This window comes from Thamnophis elegans, chromosome 1, assembly GCF_009769535.1.
Source record: "Thamnophis elegans isolate rThaEle1 chromosome 1, rThaEle1.pri, whole genome shotgun sequence".
NCBI lineage: Eukaryota > Metazoa > Chordata > Lepidosauria > Squamata > Colubridae > Thamnophis > Thamnophis elegans.
Genome location: NC_045541.1, coordinates 31,718,457 through 31,735,166, shown reverse-complemented (window position 1 = coordinate 31,735,166; position 16,710 = coordinate 31,718,457). Strand labels below are relative to the sequence as shown.

Here is a 16,710-nt window from a genome sequence, read left to right as displayed (position 1 = left end):
AAAAGCTTATGCCTTTTAATAAATTGCTGTCAGATTCCTCCTGATTTTAGGAACATAGTATGAGTAACCAACAGCCAGAAATTTATATTCTGTGAACATTAATTCAATCTAATAGAGATAAAGGGTGCAGTTATAATCTCCAACTTAAAATATTAAAGTCCTTTCTGATAACAGAGCTAAGTGTTCCAGGCAGCTTTTGTTTCTGGCAGATCATTGATTACCAACCACAGAATGCTGTAGTTATACAGCATTCATACAGACAAACATTAAAAACATATTAAAACTTATTTTAAAATACAGACAAAACCCTTCTTACAACAATCTTACAGAATTTTCTCCAGATTGGACTTAAAATTAATTATTTTCTACATATTTTGTCCCAAAGTGCTTTGAAAATTAATTAAAATAATTTGTTTTCTTATTTATTTGCTTAATATTTAAATTAATTTCAAAAGTTAAATAAATAAGTAAAGGCTTACTCTATCAATAGAGGAAAAAAAGATAAATAATAATTACATAGTGGAACAAACCAGAGGTGGGTTTCTGCTGGTTCAGGCCAGATCGGGCAAACTGGTAGTGGTGGCGGTGGGAGGCTCCACCCACCCACCTGGACACTTCTGTGCATGTGCAGAAGTGTCGCGTGCACGCGCGACTGAACCGGTAGTAAAAAAAATGGAAAACCACCACTAGAACAAACACTAAATATATTACAATGATTAAAATAAATGTATTAGAATTTTAACCTGCCTTTAAAAATATATTCTGGCCAACTCAATGCGGTGAACATACCTATAGTATTCCCACCTCTTATTTTTCTCTACACAACCACCTTGTGAGGTGGGTTGTGCTGAGAGAGCAACTGATCCAAAGTTACTCAGATAGCTTTCATGGCTAATGCAGGACTACAACTCACACTTTCCAGATTGCAAGGACAGCACCTTAACCACTATACCAAATGTAGTGTGGTTCTTTGGTCATTCTCTAAATGTGACCAAAAAAAAATCCATATAATACTCACAGAGTGTGGTATAGTATTCTAGACAATACATCAAATATCACAACATTTTTTTCATCTGTAGAATACAAAGACTTTTCAAAGATAAATAACAAACTTGTACCGTAGCTCTATTCCTTGAATTAGGATATTGAGTTTCTTCCAGATACATAAAATTATCCTCTTTGAAATGGAGTTTCTTTCCAACTCTTCAAGTGTGCAACTCTTTGCTGTGTTGCACACTTGACAGACTTAAAAATCTTGATAACAAATTTTATCTTTTAGAAATGCAGTTTGCTGCATACTTAAAGTTGCAGCCAATATATAAGATTATAGAATTATATTAAAAAAATAAGTTCACTAAATTTCCTGCAATTTCCTAAAAATATCTGCATTTACTATTTTTCTTTAAAAGACTACAATTTAACATATTTCTATTTTTGAATATAACCTTTTCATTAACACAATTTGCTTTGTCTTTAAAAGAATGATTTCTGGAATTTAGTTAGTGGTATACTGGATTCCTTTCTTTTTAATAAGGCGCTCTGAATTTTCCAGAAAGAATGTAATTTAAACTTGATGCCCACATGAACAAACTATCATTAAAAGCTATGGTGGCACAGTGTTTAGAATGCAGTACTGTAGGCTACTTCTACTGACTGCCAGCTGACTGCAGTTTGGCAATTCGATTCTCACTGGCTCAAGGTTAACTCAGCCTTCCATCCTTCCAAGGTTGGTAAAATGAAGACCCAGATTGTTAAGGGTTAGAGTGTTGACTCTATAAACAGCTTAAAGAGGGCTGTAAAGCACTGTGGAATGGTATATAAGTCTAAGTGTGAAGTGTGTGAAGTGTAAGAGAATGACAACATTCCTGAAATCACAGAATTCTGAAACCATTAACTGGACATGCATCAGTAAACTGTATATTTAGATCACGCCCACAGCATAATTTTGAGTGTTATTTTACTTTACACTTTATGTAGAAATATTCATCCACTATAAGAAGAATTAAGTCATTGTTCAAACATTGAAATAAGGCAGTGTAACTGTTCCTGGTGAAAAGGTTATTTTTCTATATAGAGAAAACTTCCTCTTTTTTCTATAGGGCAAGTTTTTGTTACAGTTTCATATATAAAACACAAAAAAGAAGGCTCCATTCTGTAAGAAGAAGCTGTTTCACTGACAACAGTTGTAATTGTTTCACTGATTCCTTTGCAGATCCACACATTCTCATGAAGGATAAATTCTAAAACTCACAAAGATAATAAATTTTAAAACACACAGGAACTGTCAGTGTTCATTGACCCCAAATTCATTCAGGATTTCATGTTTAATAGGTGTAATGTTATACAAATTCTACTAAATAGCTACTGAACTGATTTAAGCTAAAGCATACAGTAATGAATAACCAATTTCATGTGATATAACAAAAATGAGACCAAATTTATGCTACAAGTGGATTCATTTTTAACATAATTTATTCAACTGAATCCCACCTTTATTATTTTTACAAATAACTAAAGTCAGTAAAAATATTTAATACCTTTCTCCTATTTTCCCCAACAATAAACCTTGAAGTGAGTTAACCCATTAGACCAATCTGTCTTTCCAAATCCTATATGCTCAGAGCAAAATTTCTGAACAACTGAGCAGAGGTGTCAAACCAAATTCATTGAGGGCCGCATCAGGGTTGTGTTTAACCTTGGGGGCTGGGGCATGGCCAGCTCAATGTCACTCGTGTTGGGAGCACCTGTGGTGGCCCGAGTGCTCTGCCAGCAAAAATGGGCTCCCGAGCTCTGTTTTCACCTGCGACGGACTCCTGCAACTCTCTGCCAGTAAAAACAGAGCTTGGGAGGGCCAAAAACTCCATTTTTGCTGGCAGAAGCACCATGGGACAGTCCTTCATTGTTTCCAAGGTGGCCCCACGGGCGAGATCTAAGCATCCTGTGGCCAGATCAGGCCCCCGGACCTGGAGTTTGATACCCCTGATATAGAGCATCTTAATGTATAACTATATTAAATGTAATGTAATTATCCAAAAGTCAACTTGGGGTAGTGGTTAAGGCTAGAACCCAAGAGATTGAGAGTTATAGTTCTGCCTCAGACACAAAAGACAGTTGGGTGACTTTGGCTATTCACTTTCTCTCAGCCCTAGGAAGAAGCAGACAATGACAAACCACTACCGAAAAACCCTGCCAAAAAAACTTCAGAGACTAGTTGAGGTAGTTTGCTAGGAGCCAATGTGGGACTCCTGGAGAAGGAAATGGAAGACTGAAATGAAGGTGACAAATGTGGCAAAGAAAAAACAGCCAGTGAATAGATCAATTTTTTGAATCTTTCTAGACAAAGAGAGGATGTGAGATTGCCCACAAGTGCTCCAGACAGTTGTTCATCACCAGGAGACTGTAAAACAGTGGTCTCCAGCAGACATAGTATTTCTGGGAGTTGAAGGAATAACTATCTTGTTCAGTGCCTTTAAAAACATGCTAAATTCTTTTCTAATCTACTCATTTTTCTAATCACTGTTGGAAATTTTGTATAAGCTATTTTTCAGCTATTAGAGATCTTTGAATAGAGAAATCTGAAAACACTAGTGAGTCTGCCTTCAATCCTTAACAAAAAAAAATTAACTGCAAGCTTCATAAATCATTTTTCTGTAAAAAAAATGCAGCAAAAAGCAAATTAAAATTTGGATTTTAGAAAGTTATAAATGGATTAAATTGGAATAAATTTTGGGAAATAATCATAAATGAACTTGATATGAATTTTTTCTAAGATATAATGGAGATAAGCAATTTTAAAAATTGGATGCTAGAGGGGACTAAAGATTTTAATTAAATGCAGTTTTAAGGCCCTTCTGAAAGGCCAGAAGGGTGGAAGTATATCTCACCTCTGATAAAGGTGTTCCAAAGGATGGGGCCACAGCAGAAAAGGCTGTTCTCCTGGATCTCTCCAACTGAAATTCTTTATGATATATTTATATTTATATTTTTATATTTATAATTTATATTTACTTTCTTTACTTTCTACCTTCTTCTGTGTCTTTTTTCCTTTGCATTTTTATTCTATTTCTCTTTCTGTCTTTCAATTTAAATTATTTTTACTATTGCAAGTATAATCTTTAATAATTTTTTTGAAAAAACTGACTCATGGACCCAAAGAGTTTGTTTAAATCTAAACTATTAATATAAGCACAGCTGCTTAGATTTTATATGCCTTTTATTGAAAAAAGCTTTTCATAAAAATGATTAATTAAATTGTGGTACTATGCCTTCAATGTCCAGAATAATTTTGTATTGAAAAAGCAAATCCAATGAGAATTTAATTTTAATTGGAATCTATTCTTGGACTGCAATCTTATTCAACGAGTTTACGATGAGATATTTGAGGTTTACAGCTCATATTTTAATGCATAATTTATAATACTGTATTGGTAAAATGAATTATCTAATATTTATTGTTTTCTTTCAATGATTAATATAGTGTTAACCAAGAATTTTTAGATTAAACTTTGCACCTGGCTTTATGGTTATAAAAACAATTTAATCCAACTATAATGTTTAGCAGGTATACATGAATTTTGACCAGAAAATGGATATGAAATATCTCATAATAGTGTTCGTTTCTTATTATGTTCAGAATGTCTTAATTTTATGTGTCAGATTTGTTCCTCATCCACCTGCATTTCTCTGTTCATACCTGATTTTCTTATTTCTACAACCTATTTCTTATATTATTTAAAAATATATCGCAAAAAATTATATAAATAATTTTAAAGGGGTAGCATTACATACAATGATTTATTGAAACAGCTGTCCCTTTTCAGATTTACACAGAAACTAAAAAAAGTAGGCTGCTTAAATAAGTAGCAGGGAAATGCTGAATTATTTGAATGATTTCAGGAAAAAATATTTTATTTTCAAAGTTTGTACAACCCTGTTTTATATAACGTCATATATTATTATTTTTTGTTCTGTTTTAGGTAAAGAGGCTCTGGCAGAAGGCTTTAGAAAATGAGTTTCAAAAATTGCTTACAATACTAAAATAGGAAGTAATGATTAAACTTACCTTCTCTTGTCAGCAAAACTACTGGAACAACTATGGCTGTAATGATAACTCCAAGTGCAAGAAGCCCTAATAAGCACTTCACTATTGTCTGGAAAGAAAGAATTGAACAAGGTAAATGTATGTTAGAAACTTGGAAATATCTTCTTGATGAAGCCAAGGGCTTATTTACTACAACATCCTATTTCCAACAATGATTCTTCAAAAAATTGGATTAGCAGAAATATTGATATGAGGAATGCTGCTATAGTGGTGATCTAGAAAAGCATACCTACTATGTTAGCATGGATAGCAACCACTGATAACTTTTATCTTCCTTGAGTTTAAGTAATTCCCTTCAAAAGCTATCCACATTTACCATAAATTCTGTAATTTAATTGTGTGCTTGCAGGAATGTTGTCCTTTAAACCAAGGGTCTCCAACCATGGCAACTTTAAGACTTGTGGACTTCAACTCCCAAAGCTCCTCAGCCAGACCCCTACTTTTAAACTACCCCAAATCTCTCTCCATTTATTTTTACTGGAAAACCCAGGATTGTAACATTATGAAAGTTAGCAAAATCTTCCATATTATTAAAATGAGGTAAATGTGCGAGACATAGAGAGGCCTGAGGGAAAAATTGTATATATTTTCTCCCAAGGCCTTCCTCATCACAAATGAAAAAAGAAAATAAATTATGAAACATTTTCAAATGTTTTTCTTTATTTTATTCTGTGGAGGTCTTTTTGAAGATGAACTATTTCTGGGTTTAACTAACTTAACATGTGAAAGAGTAGAAGAGCCTGCATCAAGACAAGACAGTTCTAAGAAGTCTACTGTAATATTAAAAATAAAGGATCAGAAAAACGAGAAACTGTTGGAAGGTCTACCACCTCATGTTCAGAAAAAGAAAGCTGGTTAGAAAATATTTCATGTGGCAAAATGAGGTTTTTTTTGGTCTGTATCAAAATACTTTTGATATATGTCCAGAATACACAATTCTCTTTTTCTGCAACATTGGTGGTTTCCTGTGTTTTCAGTACTCTGAACTTGCTTCCTTTTCCTACAAAGGCATAAAAGATATGCAGTACTAGATTTCTTACAATATACCACTTTGTAATGCCAGTTGTAACAGGTATTAAAAACTTTTTAAACTATATTCAAAAAATAAATTTACATTTATTGGGTGACTAAACCATATTTTTCAATTTTATACTGTACATCAAACATACTTTTATAAACAAACCAGACCATCTGTTATGCATTTCATAGGTAACCAAATGACTGTATATTTATAAGGTAAAGGTTCCCCTCACACATATGTGCTAGTCATTCCTGACTCTAGGGGGCGGTGCCCATCTCCGTTTCAAAGATGAAGAGCCAGCGCTGTCCGTAGATGTCTCCGTGGTTATGTGGCTTGCATAATAAAATGCCGAAGGCACACTTCCCACAAAAGTGGTCCCTATTTTTCTATTTGCATTTTTATGTGTTTTCGAACTGCTGGGTTGGCAGAAGCTGGGACAAGTAATGGGAGCTCACTCTGTTATGCGGCGCTAGGGATTCAAACCGCCAAACTGCTGACCTTTCTGATTGACAAGTTCAGCATCTTAGCCACTGAGCCACTGCGTCCCTATATTCACAAAGGGTACTAAAACTAAATTCAATTTTCCGTCCAAAATTTCACTCCCCCCCAGAAAACAAAACAACACTTTTCCTGATAAGTTTCAAAAATTCTGGGAATTTCATTTATCTAATTCACAACCATGACATTACAAAGTAGTAACCCTCATCTGCACATGATACAGGTTTCTTGTCTCTCAGTTGAGTGGTTTATTTTAATTTTATGTTAAAATATTATTTGAATTCACAGTACTAATTAGGTTTTATGCATTTGAAAAGCATCTGTGAATAAAAATTGCCTTCAATCATCCTACCAATCATTTTTGATAAAATTAGCCTTGAAGCCAGAATATTCAAAGAATAGATTGGGGGGGGGGGAGCTTGTTTTTCCATGGAGAATAAAGATAAACACAGCTAGACTATCAACAGGCCTTGCCATGTTTTAAAAAATCACCCTCACCAATCATCAGGATTGTTCTCCTGTTATATTTATTGTTATTTTTATTACTTCCTTTGAATCAGGTTCTTGTCCAGTGTATATGGACAAGTCCTTATTGTTTTTGGGCAAGATTTTCAAACAGTAGTTTATCACTGCCTTCTTCAGTGGACTAAGATAAATCACTGGTCAATGGTCATCCAGCTGGCTTCAGATTTAGAACTTTTAGTTCCTTAGAATTCTTTCCTTAACTACTGCCCCAAATTGACTATATTTATTATCAACCTTTTTTAGCGATTGGATTTTCCCTCTCCTTTGATTACTCATTTAATACAAACAAACTGCCATGTAGCACTCTTATCAAGATATAAACAGTGGGATTATAATATGAAGTTTATTTTTCTAAGGGTGGTAGAATCTCAAGAGTTAGACAGTTATTCAAGCAACTCGTCCACAAGTATTACATTGGATTTTACATACAATCCTTTTAACCTGGTAACTCCCATTTGATAGTGCAGATCCTTGCCTGGACCTGTGTGTTGATTTCATAAGGTTTAGCTGCCCATTTCTCTACTATGAGAACATCTATGCTGCAATCATGCAGGTTTCATCTTCACATCAGAGGTATGCAAATCAATCAACGCTCTTTTTTTTGTACTATGGTCTACGCCTCTTGTTTAAAAAAGAAATATACTTTTGAATGCTGTGAACAAACAACACAGGGCAGGAGTATTTATGTGGCCACTGTCTCCTGCCAAAGGTGACTGGAGTATGTGGCTTGCAACTACTCAAAGTTGGGCACAAAATTGAACTCCAAACTTGTTTTTAGTCTCAAAGCAAGAGAAAAGCACTCCAGCGTTTTTTAATCTGTTTGTCAAAATCGATTTGGGCCACGGGAATTTAACACACACACCCCGCCCCGTTAAGAACTTTGCTACTGATTGACGTTTGGTTGCCTTTGTAAAGATACAGCTGGGAGGCTCTGTTGAAGGGAAGAGAGGCTATCCGTTGTTCAGCAGTGCAATGTTCCACGGGCTGACAGCAAAACCGTCCTCTTCAGAAGCGACACCGCCACGTGTGCAGCAGGCTAAACGTTTGAATCGTGGGGGCGCCTTAAATCGTGCAACAACCCAGAAAGCGGCGAAGTTTTCCCCCAAAAGCCACGGGACACCTCGAGCTGAGAGGCGAACGCCACCGAGTCGCCTTCCTTTGCCTTCGCGCAAGGAAGCACCTAAGACTTTCGCCGCAGTTTTCCGCGCGTGAATAGCCGCTGCTGAGCTAGACGTGAGGGGCAAAACCAACTTACTGACCTTCATTGCGGAAAGTTCCTGCCGGTTCTTTGGCTTCCAGGGAAATCGGTGTGTAAAAAGAGGAAGAAACAGCAGCGGCGGGCGCTTTTTCCTCTGGCTCCCCCTCCCTCCTTCCCTCCCTGCCCGGATACGCTAGGTCGTCAGCAGCGCCAAGTTAAACATTAGAGAAGTTCGGAGACGGAGGGCAAAAATCTCCTGGCTTGTCACTCCCTGTCAGGATGGGGCCCCGCTGTGGCTCACCACAGGCGCAGGAAAGCAACTGGGGAGAAAGAGAGAGGGGGGGGGAGAGGGGAGAGAGAGAGAGAGAGAGAGAGAGAGAGAGAGGGAGGGATGGAGGGAAGGGAGGAGTCAGGTTGGGCTGGAGGGTCAAGAAAAGGTAGAGGGGGGAACCGAAGGCGGGGAAGACAATATGGGGGCGAGGTGCCAAGGCGTGGGGAAAGGCAACCCAAAATGCGCGAAAGCAAAACGCCCGTCCTCTGCCAGAAAGGCAGAAAGTTCCCCGCGGTTTGGAGAGAGCCGCTCAACCGGTGGAACTGGGTGTGGGGATGAGGCAGAGGTTTTGGCGCGTGTGAAGTGAACAGACCCGGCTGTTGGGCACACGGAGGGCAAGTCAAAGCAACTTCTGAAGGAAGGGAGAACCAGGGCTTGGAGGTGTGGCCGAGTGACTCTCCCCCTTGGGTCTTCCTGTGGTCAGGAAAACGGCCTCCTTGCTCCTGTCTCTGGGGATAATGTGGCTAAAGTGTGCTAAAATAAAATTAGACTTTCCCCCCAGAAGCGAAACCCATCGTTGTGGTTGATGGTTTCTTACTGACTTGTTTTTTATGTTCCCAGGCCAAGTGTTTACACAGAATGTTTGTGTTTAATGCAGAACATCTGCTCTACGATCTGGTTGGAGGCAGTTTTCCCAACCCAGCACCACCACATACTGTATGTATAGCCAACATGACAGGTTGGCTGGGTTGATGGGAAATGTGGTCTGATATATTTGGACAAGCTTCCTTGGATCCAAAGGCCAGAGGACAGGGACAACCAACAGGAACATGTCAGGTGTCACCTGGAGAACCTTCCCAGACTCACCTGGTTGTTGGAGAATCTTGTTCCATGTCATTGTAAAGCATGTTCAGAGTAGTCAGTCAAAATGTACCTTGTTTCCTGAGTTATTACTACTACAAATGTTTTGGTGCAGTTTTTTGCTTCAGAAAAAGCACAGAATATGTGTTCTTTCAGAAGAAATTGTGTTTAGAAGTATCTGTTTTAAGATGTAAGGTGTAGAATTTGGGCATTTTTTCAAGTTAAAGTATTTACCATAATGAACAGGATAAAAAGAATAATAACTAATAATAATTACAGTGAAATAATAATGCCAAGCCAGTCTAAATAATGTAGCTGGCTGTTTGATGAACCCTGCAAACAGAGCAACTATGGCGAAAGAAATTTAAAAATGTATCAATAATGATAGGTGTCTCTGGTGCAATCCCAAATGATCCACACCATCACCTAAATACCATTGGCATTGACATAATCACCATCAGTTAATTGCAAAAGGCAGCTTTACTCGGGGACACCTTTCATCCTTCCAAGACACTTTTAATACTATCAAACAATAGCATCTACCTATCTCAGGTCTTGGGAAGAAAATAAGTGGATAAAAATTCCAAATCCAGTCTAAAGATCTGTCTGACTTTGTGATGAACCATACTAATAAGAATAATCTTCCAATTAAGAACTATCTTGAGTTCATTGTGGAGATTGTGTGCTATGAGAAAGACGAGAACTATGCCAGTTTCAGCCATACTGGACAGAGGACAAACAAAGAATGTTTCTTCCTTAAACAATATGGTGAGATGTAACTTACTGAAACCCATATCAGATCAGTGGTTGCCCATGTTGACAAGGATTGCACTAGGTGTTGAAGTTCCTGGACGTCCAGTGACAAGTAGGCTACAGGTTTCAGGACTGGGGACTGAGCAACCAGGGCCAGCAGCTGCAGGACTACAGTACTGGAAGAAAAGTTGCTTATCTGTCACAAATACATCCTGCAATGATACATTTAATATTGTAAACAACAACATCTGCCTATCCCAAGTCCTTGTGAAGGACTTGATAAGTGAACAAAAATGCCAAATCAACTTTGAACATCTGGCTGACTGCGACTAACTGTATTAATAATGTACTCGTATAGAAAGCTGGTACTCTCTATAATAGGGATGCTCAGTGGCTAAGATGCTCAGCTTGTCGATCAAAAAGTTTGGCAGTTCAGCGGTTCAAATCACTAGGGCTGAGTAACGGAGTGAGCTCATGTTACTTGTCCCAGCTTCTGCCAACCTAGCAGTTTGCTAATGTACTAATAAACTTGGGTTCAACCTTATGCATGAACATTTTTTTATAACCTGGGTACTCAAAAACCAATTATTCTCTCAGACCAAACAAAAGTTGAAGCAGTGTAAAGATATGTGAGAATAACCTTGGGAGATGGCAAAGAGGCGCAATCAAGGAAGTGGGCAGACAAAAGTCAGCTGAGCTCACAGAAAGAATGTGGGTGATGAAGCTCAGAAGAGACCGTCCCTAGTTTCTTGGGTTGTAAACAGACTAGGGGGAAGGGGAAGGAGGGGGAGAGAGAATGTCAAAAATAAATACAATAGAATAGGTGAAGGACATATTATATTTCCTCATGAACTAAATTCAGAACAGCTAAATCAAAGAATCATGCCATCATTATTGAATTTCTAACATCCAATTAATGACGTCAGAAAAATGTATGGGCTTCCTCTAACTTCCCGTGCTATAGGAATGATCATTCTGTATGATTGTTGTTTTTCCACAATCTACTGATAAAACAACATGTATTTTTAAACATTATCATAGGTTGTGTTTTCTTATGTTCAAACAGCTGTTCATTTCATAATGTTTGTTCAAAGCAGGGGTGAAATTCAGCAGGTTCAGACAGGTTCTGGAGAACCGGTAGCGGAAATTTTGAGTAGTTCGGAGAACCAGCAAATACCAATTCTGTCTGGCCCCGCCCCATCTATTATCTGCCTCCCAAGTCTCAGCTGAATGGGGATTTTGCAGTATCCTTCCCCTGGAGTGGGGAGCAAATGGAGATTTTGCAGTATCCTTCCTCTGGAGTGTGGTGGGAATGGAGATTTTGCAGTATCCTTCCCCTGCCATGCCCACCAAGCAATGCCCACAGAACTGATAGTAAAACAAAATTGAATTTCACCACTGGTTCAAAGAACAGTTAAATTTGCATGATTTGTTGTGTGATCTATTTAGACATAGCAGTTATTTTCCAGTTATCTTTGTATATAAAATTGTAGGTAGTATGCAAAGTCTTCTGTAGGAAAGGGATAATTCAGTTCTCATCTATTGCACTTCCGTGGAATGATAGACTCCAGTTCTGCTCATTGAAGTATTCAGCTTGATCTTAAACTACTGGCTCCTATTTATTCTGATCATCTGTATCCACCCTGAATCACAGAGATAGCACTTCAGAATTGTAGGATACAATCAAGAGAATAGCATACTTTCAACCATCCAAAACGTAAATTGTAAAAAAAGCAAATAACTTGCACTGGATGACATGATGTGGTGGAAAGGACTTTCCTTTGCCCTCTTCATTCACCGCACTTCCAAACATCTAACTTCAGAGAGTCACCCAATGCCTCTTCTCACATAACCCACTCTTTGAGGTTGTGAACTTTTGAGCTAGGAGTAACTTCTATTTTTAACCTCTGTGTTTTTAACTGTGCTATATTTAGATGTATAGCAAAAAATATTACCTACTGTAAATGCAGTTGGCATTACTGCTCTAGTGAAATTCTGCCATTCTTCAAATTGTATTCTGATTTAAGCAATAAAAGTCTCCCAGCTCAACACTTAGCTCTACCTGTAGTTATCTATGAGATTAACTCCACATCAAATCATCATTTTCTAGGTAATTTGAAGGGACCCGGTGGCTCAGTGGCTAAGACGTTGAGCTTGTCAATCAGAAAGGTCAGCAGTTCAGCGGTTTGAATCCCTAGTGCCACATAACAAACTGCCAGCCTAGCAGTTTGAAAGCACGTAAAAAATGCAAGTAGAAAAATAAAAACCACCTTGGTGGGAAGGTAACAGCCTTCCGTGAGCCTTCAGTGTTTAGTCATGCCAGCCACATGACAATGGAGACGTCTTCGGACAGCACTGGCTCTTTGGCTTTGAAACGGAGATGAGCACCTCCCCCTACCTAGAGTCAGGAACAACTAGCACATATTTGCGAGGGGAACCTTTACCTTTACCTTTAGGTAATTTAAAAGTAATAGAAATTTGAATCCTAGGTTTAAAAATAATGAAATTCATTTTTAAAAAGAAAGATACATTGTATGAATACCAAACTTAAGTTGCAGATTGAATTACCCATTTTTGACTATCTATTATGACTGGAGAAATTAAATAATGCCCTTGTTTCCGGTTCTATAATGGTCCTTATCTATTTATCAACTGCATACAGTAAATCCATAGCAAAACTGTTAAATTGAGTATCTTAAGAAACATCTGCTGTGATTAACTATGAAAAGGATACAAAAGAGAGTGCTATCCAAAGAAAAGGAAGGAAGTTTCCGTTGAAATGTATATGATTGCTGAAGATAATCTAGGATGAAAAATATGAAGTAGTGTAGGAATGCTCCAGACATAATTGCATAATGGGCATAACATACTTTGTGAGACTATTTTCACTCACTTGCTTTTAATTGTCACAGTTGTTGTGTTTTAAAAAACAACCACTGTTGTGCAGGTGTTTATTTAAAATACACAACTGAACTTAATTTTAGTGAAGTTGAACAAATAGGTCATAGAACAGCAATATAAAAAGAATCCTTTGTTTCATGATACTAACAACCACTGCAAAATGCAAAGTATGAAAGGACAAATTATGTTCCATTGATCCTGCTACTGATAGCAAAGCTCCAAGTCCTAAGTCCTTCACTGACTTCCATTTTTCTCTGTGGATCTCTGGAATGTATTTTGTAAAACCCACCACTTTTTTTTAATTGTAGTTTTTTTTAAAATAAAAAGCCATTTACAAATTAATGTAGCAAAATTTGGCATAAATGAAAAAATATGATGCACTATAGATATGTCAAAATATTTATACTTTATTTATGTATTTGCTAAAAATGTATTTACAAACCATCCAGTGTCCTGAGATTGGGCTAGTTACAAATAATAACAACACATGAATAAAATAAAATGGCATTTCTGTGCTATCCTTTATTTAACAAGAAGAACACAGTGGAGAAAAGATGATAGTTTTTAAAAACTGTGATACTCTAAAAGGCAATAGAGCTTCAACCAAACAGGGATACATTTATTTATTAATTAACATATTTTTCAGAGTATAAGAAACACCCCCCCCCCTAAAAGAAGGTACAATTTTTGGTGTGTCTTATATACCAAAGGTAGTCTAAAATGCGAACAGCTGATTGGGGGTATTCCTGGAGGCTGATCCTCCCACCAATCAGCTGCTCACACTGAATCAGGTTGCAATAATATGCTGAAGCTGACCTAGCTATTCGCTATTCGCTGCAAGGACATGTCAGAGTTTGCAGCAGCAATCATATTCAGAAAGCACACGCAAATAATTGATTCAGCAGGATAACTTCTCTTTATATATAATATAACACATTTAGTAAATCTACAATATCAAAACCAGGTTTTCCAATGTGGTAGTTCAGCAGAGGAAAGAAGTTTCACTTTCAGTTTTACTTTCAGATATTAGCACAGCATGCAGCTCAGAGGTGAGTTGCTAATTTTTTTTACTATTGGTTCAGGCGTGCTCCCGTTCATGTGCAATGCTTCTACGCAGAAGCATCTGGGTGGGTGCGCGGAGGCTCCCACTGCCGCTACTACCAGTTGGCCCGATCTGGGCCAAACCAGCAGCAATCCACCTCTGATGCAGCTTTAATACAGAACAAGTCACACCCTGTCTCCTTGCTGTCTCCTTCCTTGTTGCTCACACAGTAAATACTGTTTCCAAAGAAGCCCTCAACTCTCTCACACACTGACAGGATGCTAGCCAGATGAATACCATGGATGCTGGTAGGCAGAGGCAGAATATTTTTTTTCTTATTTTCCTCCCCAAAAACTAAGGTGTGTCTTATACTCGGTGCATCTTATAGTCTGAAAAATATGGTAATCAAATGTTTATAGTAGTCCATCTCACAAAAAAGGAACTCTGAGACCATACAATGATTGAATCAAACAACAGATAGAAAAAAACAGATAGAAAAATATAAAATCGATATTCAAAGATAAGCATCCTAAAAATGAATATACAAAAGCAAAGAGGGGATAAAAATGGCTACCTCAGCAATGGAGCCATCTAAGCAAGTCTTTGGTTCTATGGGAGCCCCAGACTTGATAACATAACCAGAACTTGAGAGAACTATTAAAAAGGATGGAACCAATCTAATTAAGTAGCAAGTGCTAATATCTAATAATTACATGGGCCTATAATTCTCAGGGAGGCACAAAGGCTAGTGGTTAAAGATGCTGAACTTGTCAGCTGGAAAGCTGACAGTCCAGGTTTGAGACCTGAGTGCTACATGATGGGTGAGCTCCTGTTACTTGCCCCAGCTTCTGCAGTTGGAAACATGCAAATGAAAATAGATAAATAGGTACCACTTCAGTGGAAAGATAACAGCACTCTGTGTGCCTCGGCATATAGTCATGCTGGCCACATGACCACAGAAAATGTCTTCAGACAATGCTGGCTCCCTCGGCTAAGAAACCGAGCTAAGCGCTGCCCCCTAGAGTTGGACACCTTTATCTTTTACAATTCTCAGAATTCTTCTAAAAGTTTCCATCAATTTATTTATTTTTTCATATGAGAGAGATGAAAATTATTAAGTCCATGGAGAGGGATAAATAATTTTACTGAATTCAGTATAACTTTACTAAAACTAATTTAATTTGATTCAGGGGAATTAAATGTTATTTTTGCCCAGTTTTGTCTTGCCTTATCCACTTTTAGGAATGAGGTCCTATTCAGTCTAAGAGTAACATTCAGTCTAAATTGCAATAAGAATTTAGATAATCCATAACGCAGACATCAAGCATGTCAAGGTTAATCAGTTTAATACATAAATGGTGACACGACATTATCAGTGGCAGTTAAGTCTCTGTGGGGAAAGTATTTGGCAGATAGAAAAAAGAAAATTCCCCAAACAACTGAGCATTAGATAAGCTGCACAAAGACCTTCGGATTTACAAGCATCTCCAAATATGAATGACAAAACGCTTGGAAACAGTCTCTAATTACAAGTTAGGTATTATGTTAGAATTGCAAAGGAGTTGACAAATGACACCTATTAAATTTGATAAGTAGGGAAGGTTTATGGATGAAATTGAGATAAAACTTCAGAGATAGAAATGGAATGGCTGTTTAGTTCTGGAATTGCAGATGGAGTTCTCCTTTTATTCAGATCTTTGATGGATGACAGAATGTCCCATTCAGGATGCACCTGTAAGTCAAAGGTGGGTTCCTACTGGTTCACACCAGTTCGATGGAACCAGTAGTGGAAATGGTGACTGGGTGGCCAAACCGGTAGGAACATCATGCTCGCCACATCCCCAAACTGGTTCCCCGGTCACCGCAACATCTTTTAAAAAATATATTTTTACTGTTCTGCGCATGCGCAGACCTATTTACAGGCAACTACGCAACTTGCACATGCACCAAACTGGCAGTAATGCCAGCAGAAACCCACCCCTGTTGTAAGCGTGCGTGTCTGTGTGTAAATGAATTAGAATTAGAGCAATGTATCATGCCTATTGGATAATCCTAACCTGCTAACATAAGGATAAGTTTTGGACTTGCTAAAAGCATTTGGTTAACCATTGAAGTGCTTATTTTTTATATTCCAAAATTAATATTTTGTATTAATTCATACTTCATCCTGCTGCACTAACTCATCTATCTGAGAAACAAGGCTGACGGTGTCCCTGTCCATAGAGCACCAGAGTGGGTGAGGCCCAGAGATTGTCCCATTGGACAATCAGCGCTCTCCCATTGGCTGTTTTGCCCCATGAAGTGAGGCTGTTCTCTCCCTTGGTACTTTAGAAAAACACAGAAACTTGTACTGATGATGTTACCTAGCTGGATAATGAAACATTTGCAAGCAAACCAAGTTTAGAGAGCACCTAGAAATGTACAGAATGCTTAATATGATTACAATTTGTTATTGAAATAAACAATACATAAATCAACTGTAGTTCCTAGAGATATATTCCAAGTATTAGGCAAAAACATCATACAGTTTCAGATTAGT

General features: G+C 37.7%; 1 protein-coding gene across 1 annotated transcript in view; it reads right to left on the bottom strand.

Annotated features, from left to right (window-relative positions):
- DPP4 (dipeptidyl peptidase 4) overlaps positions 1-8,508 on the bottom strand; it is a 71,450-nt gene extending 62,942 nt beyond the window's left edge. Inside the window, exons 1-2 of the mRNA XM_032210812.1 lie at positions 8,405-8,508; positions 5,063-5,150 (exon numbers count right to left, since the gene is read on the bottom strand). Coding sequence (XP_032066703.1) covers positions 5,063-5,150; positions 8,405-8,410 — 94 coding nt within the window. The 5' untranslated portion in view covers positions 8,411-8,508. The remainder of the gene's footprint in view (positions 1-5,062; positions 5,151-8,404) is intronic.
- Positions 8,509-16,710: the final 8,202 nt, after the last annotated feature.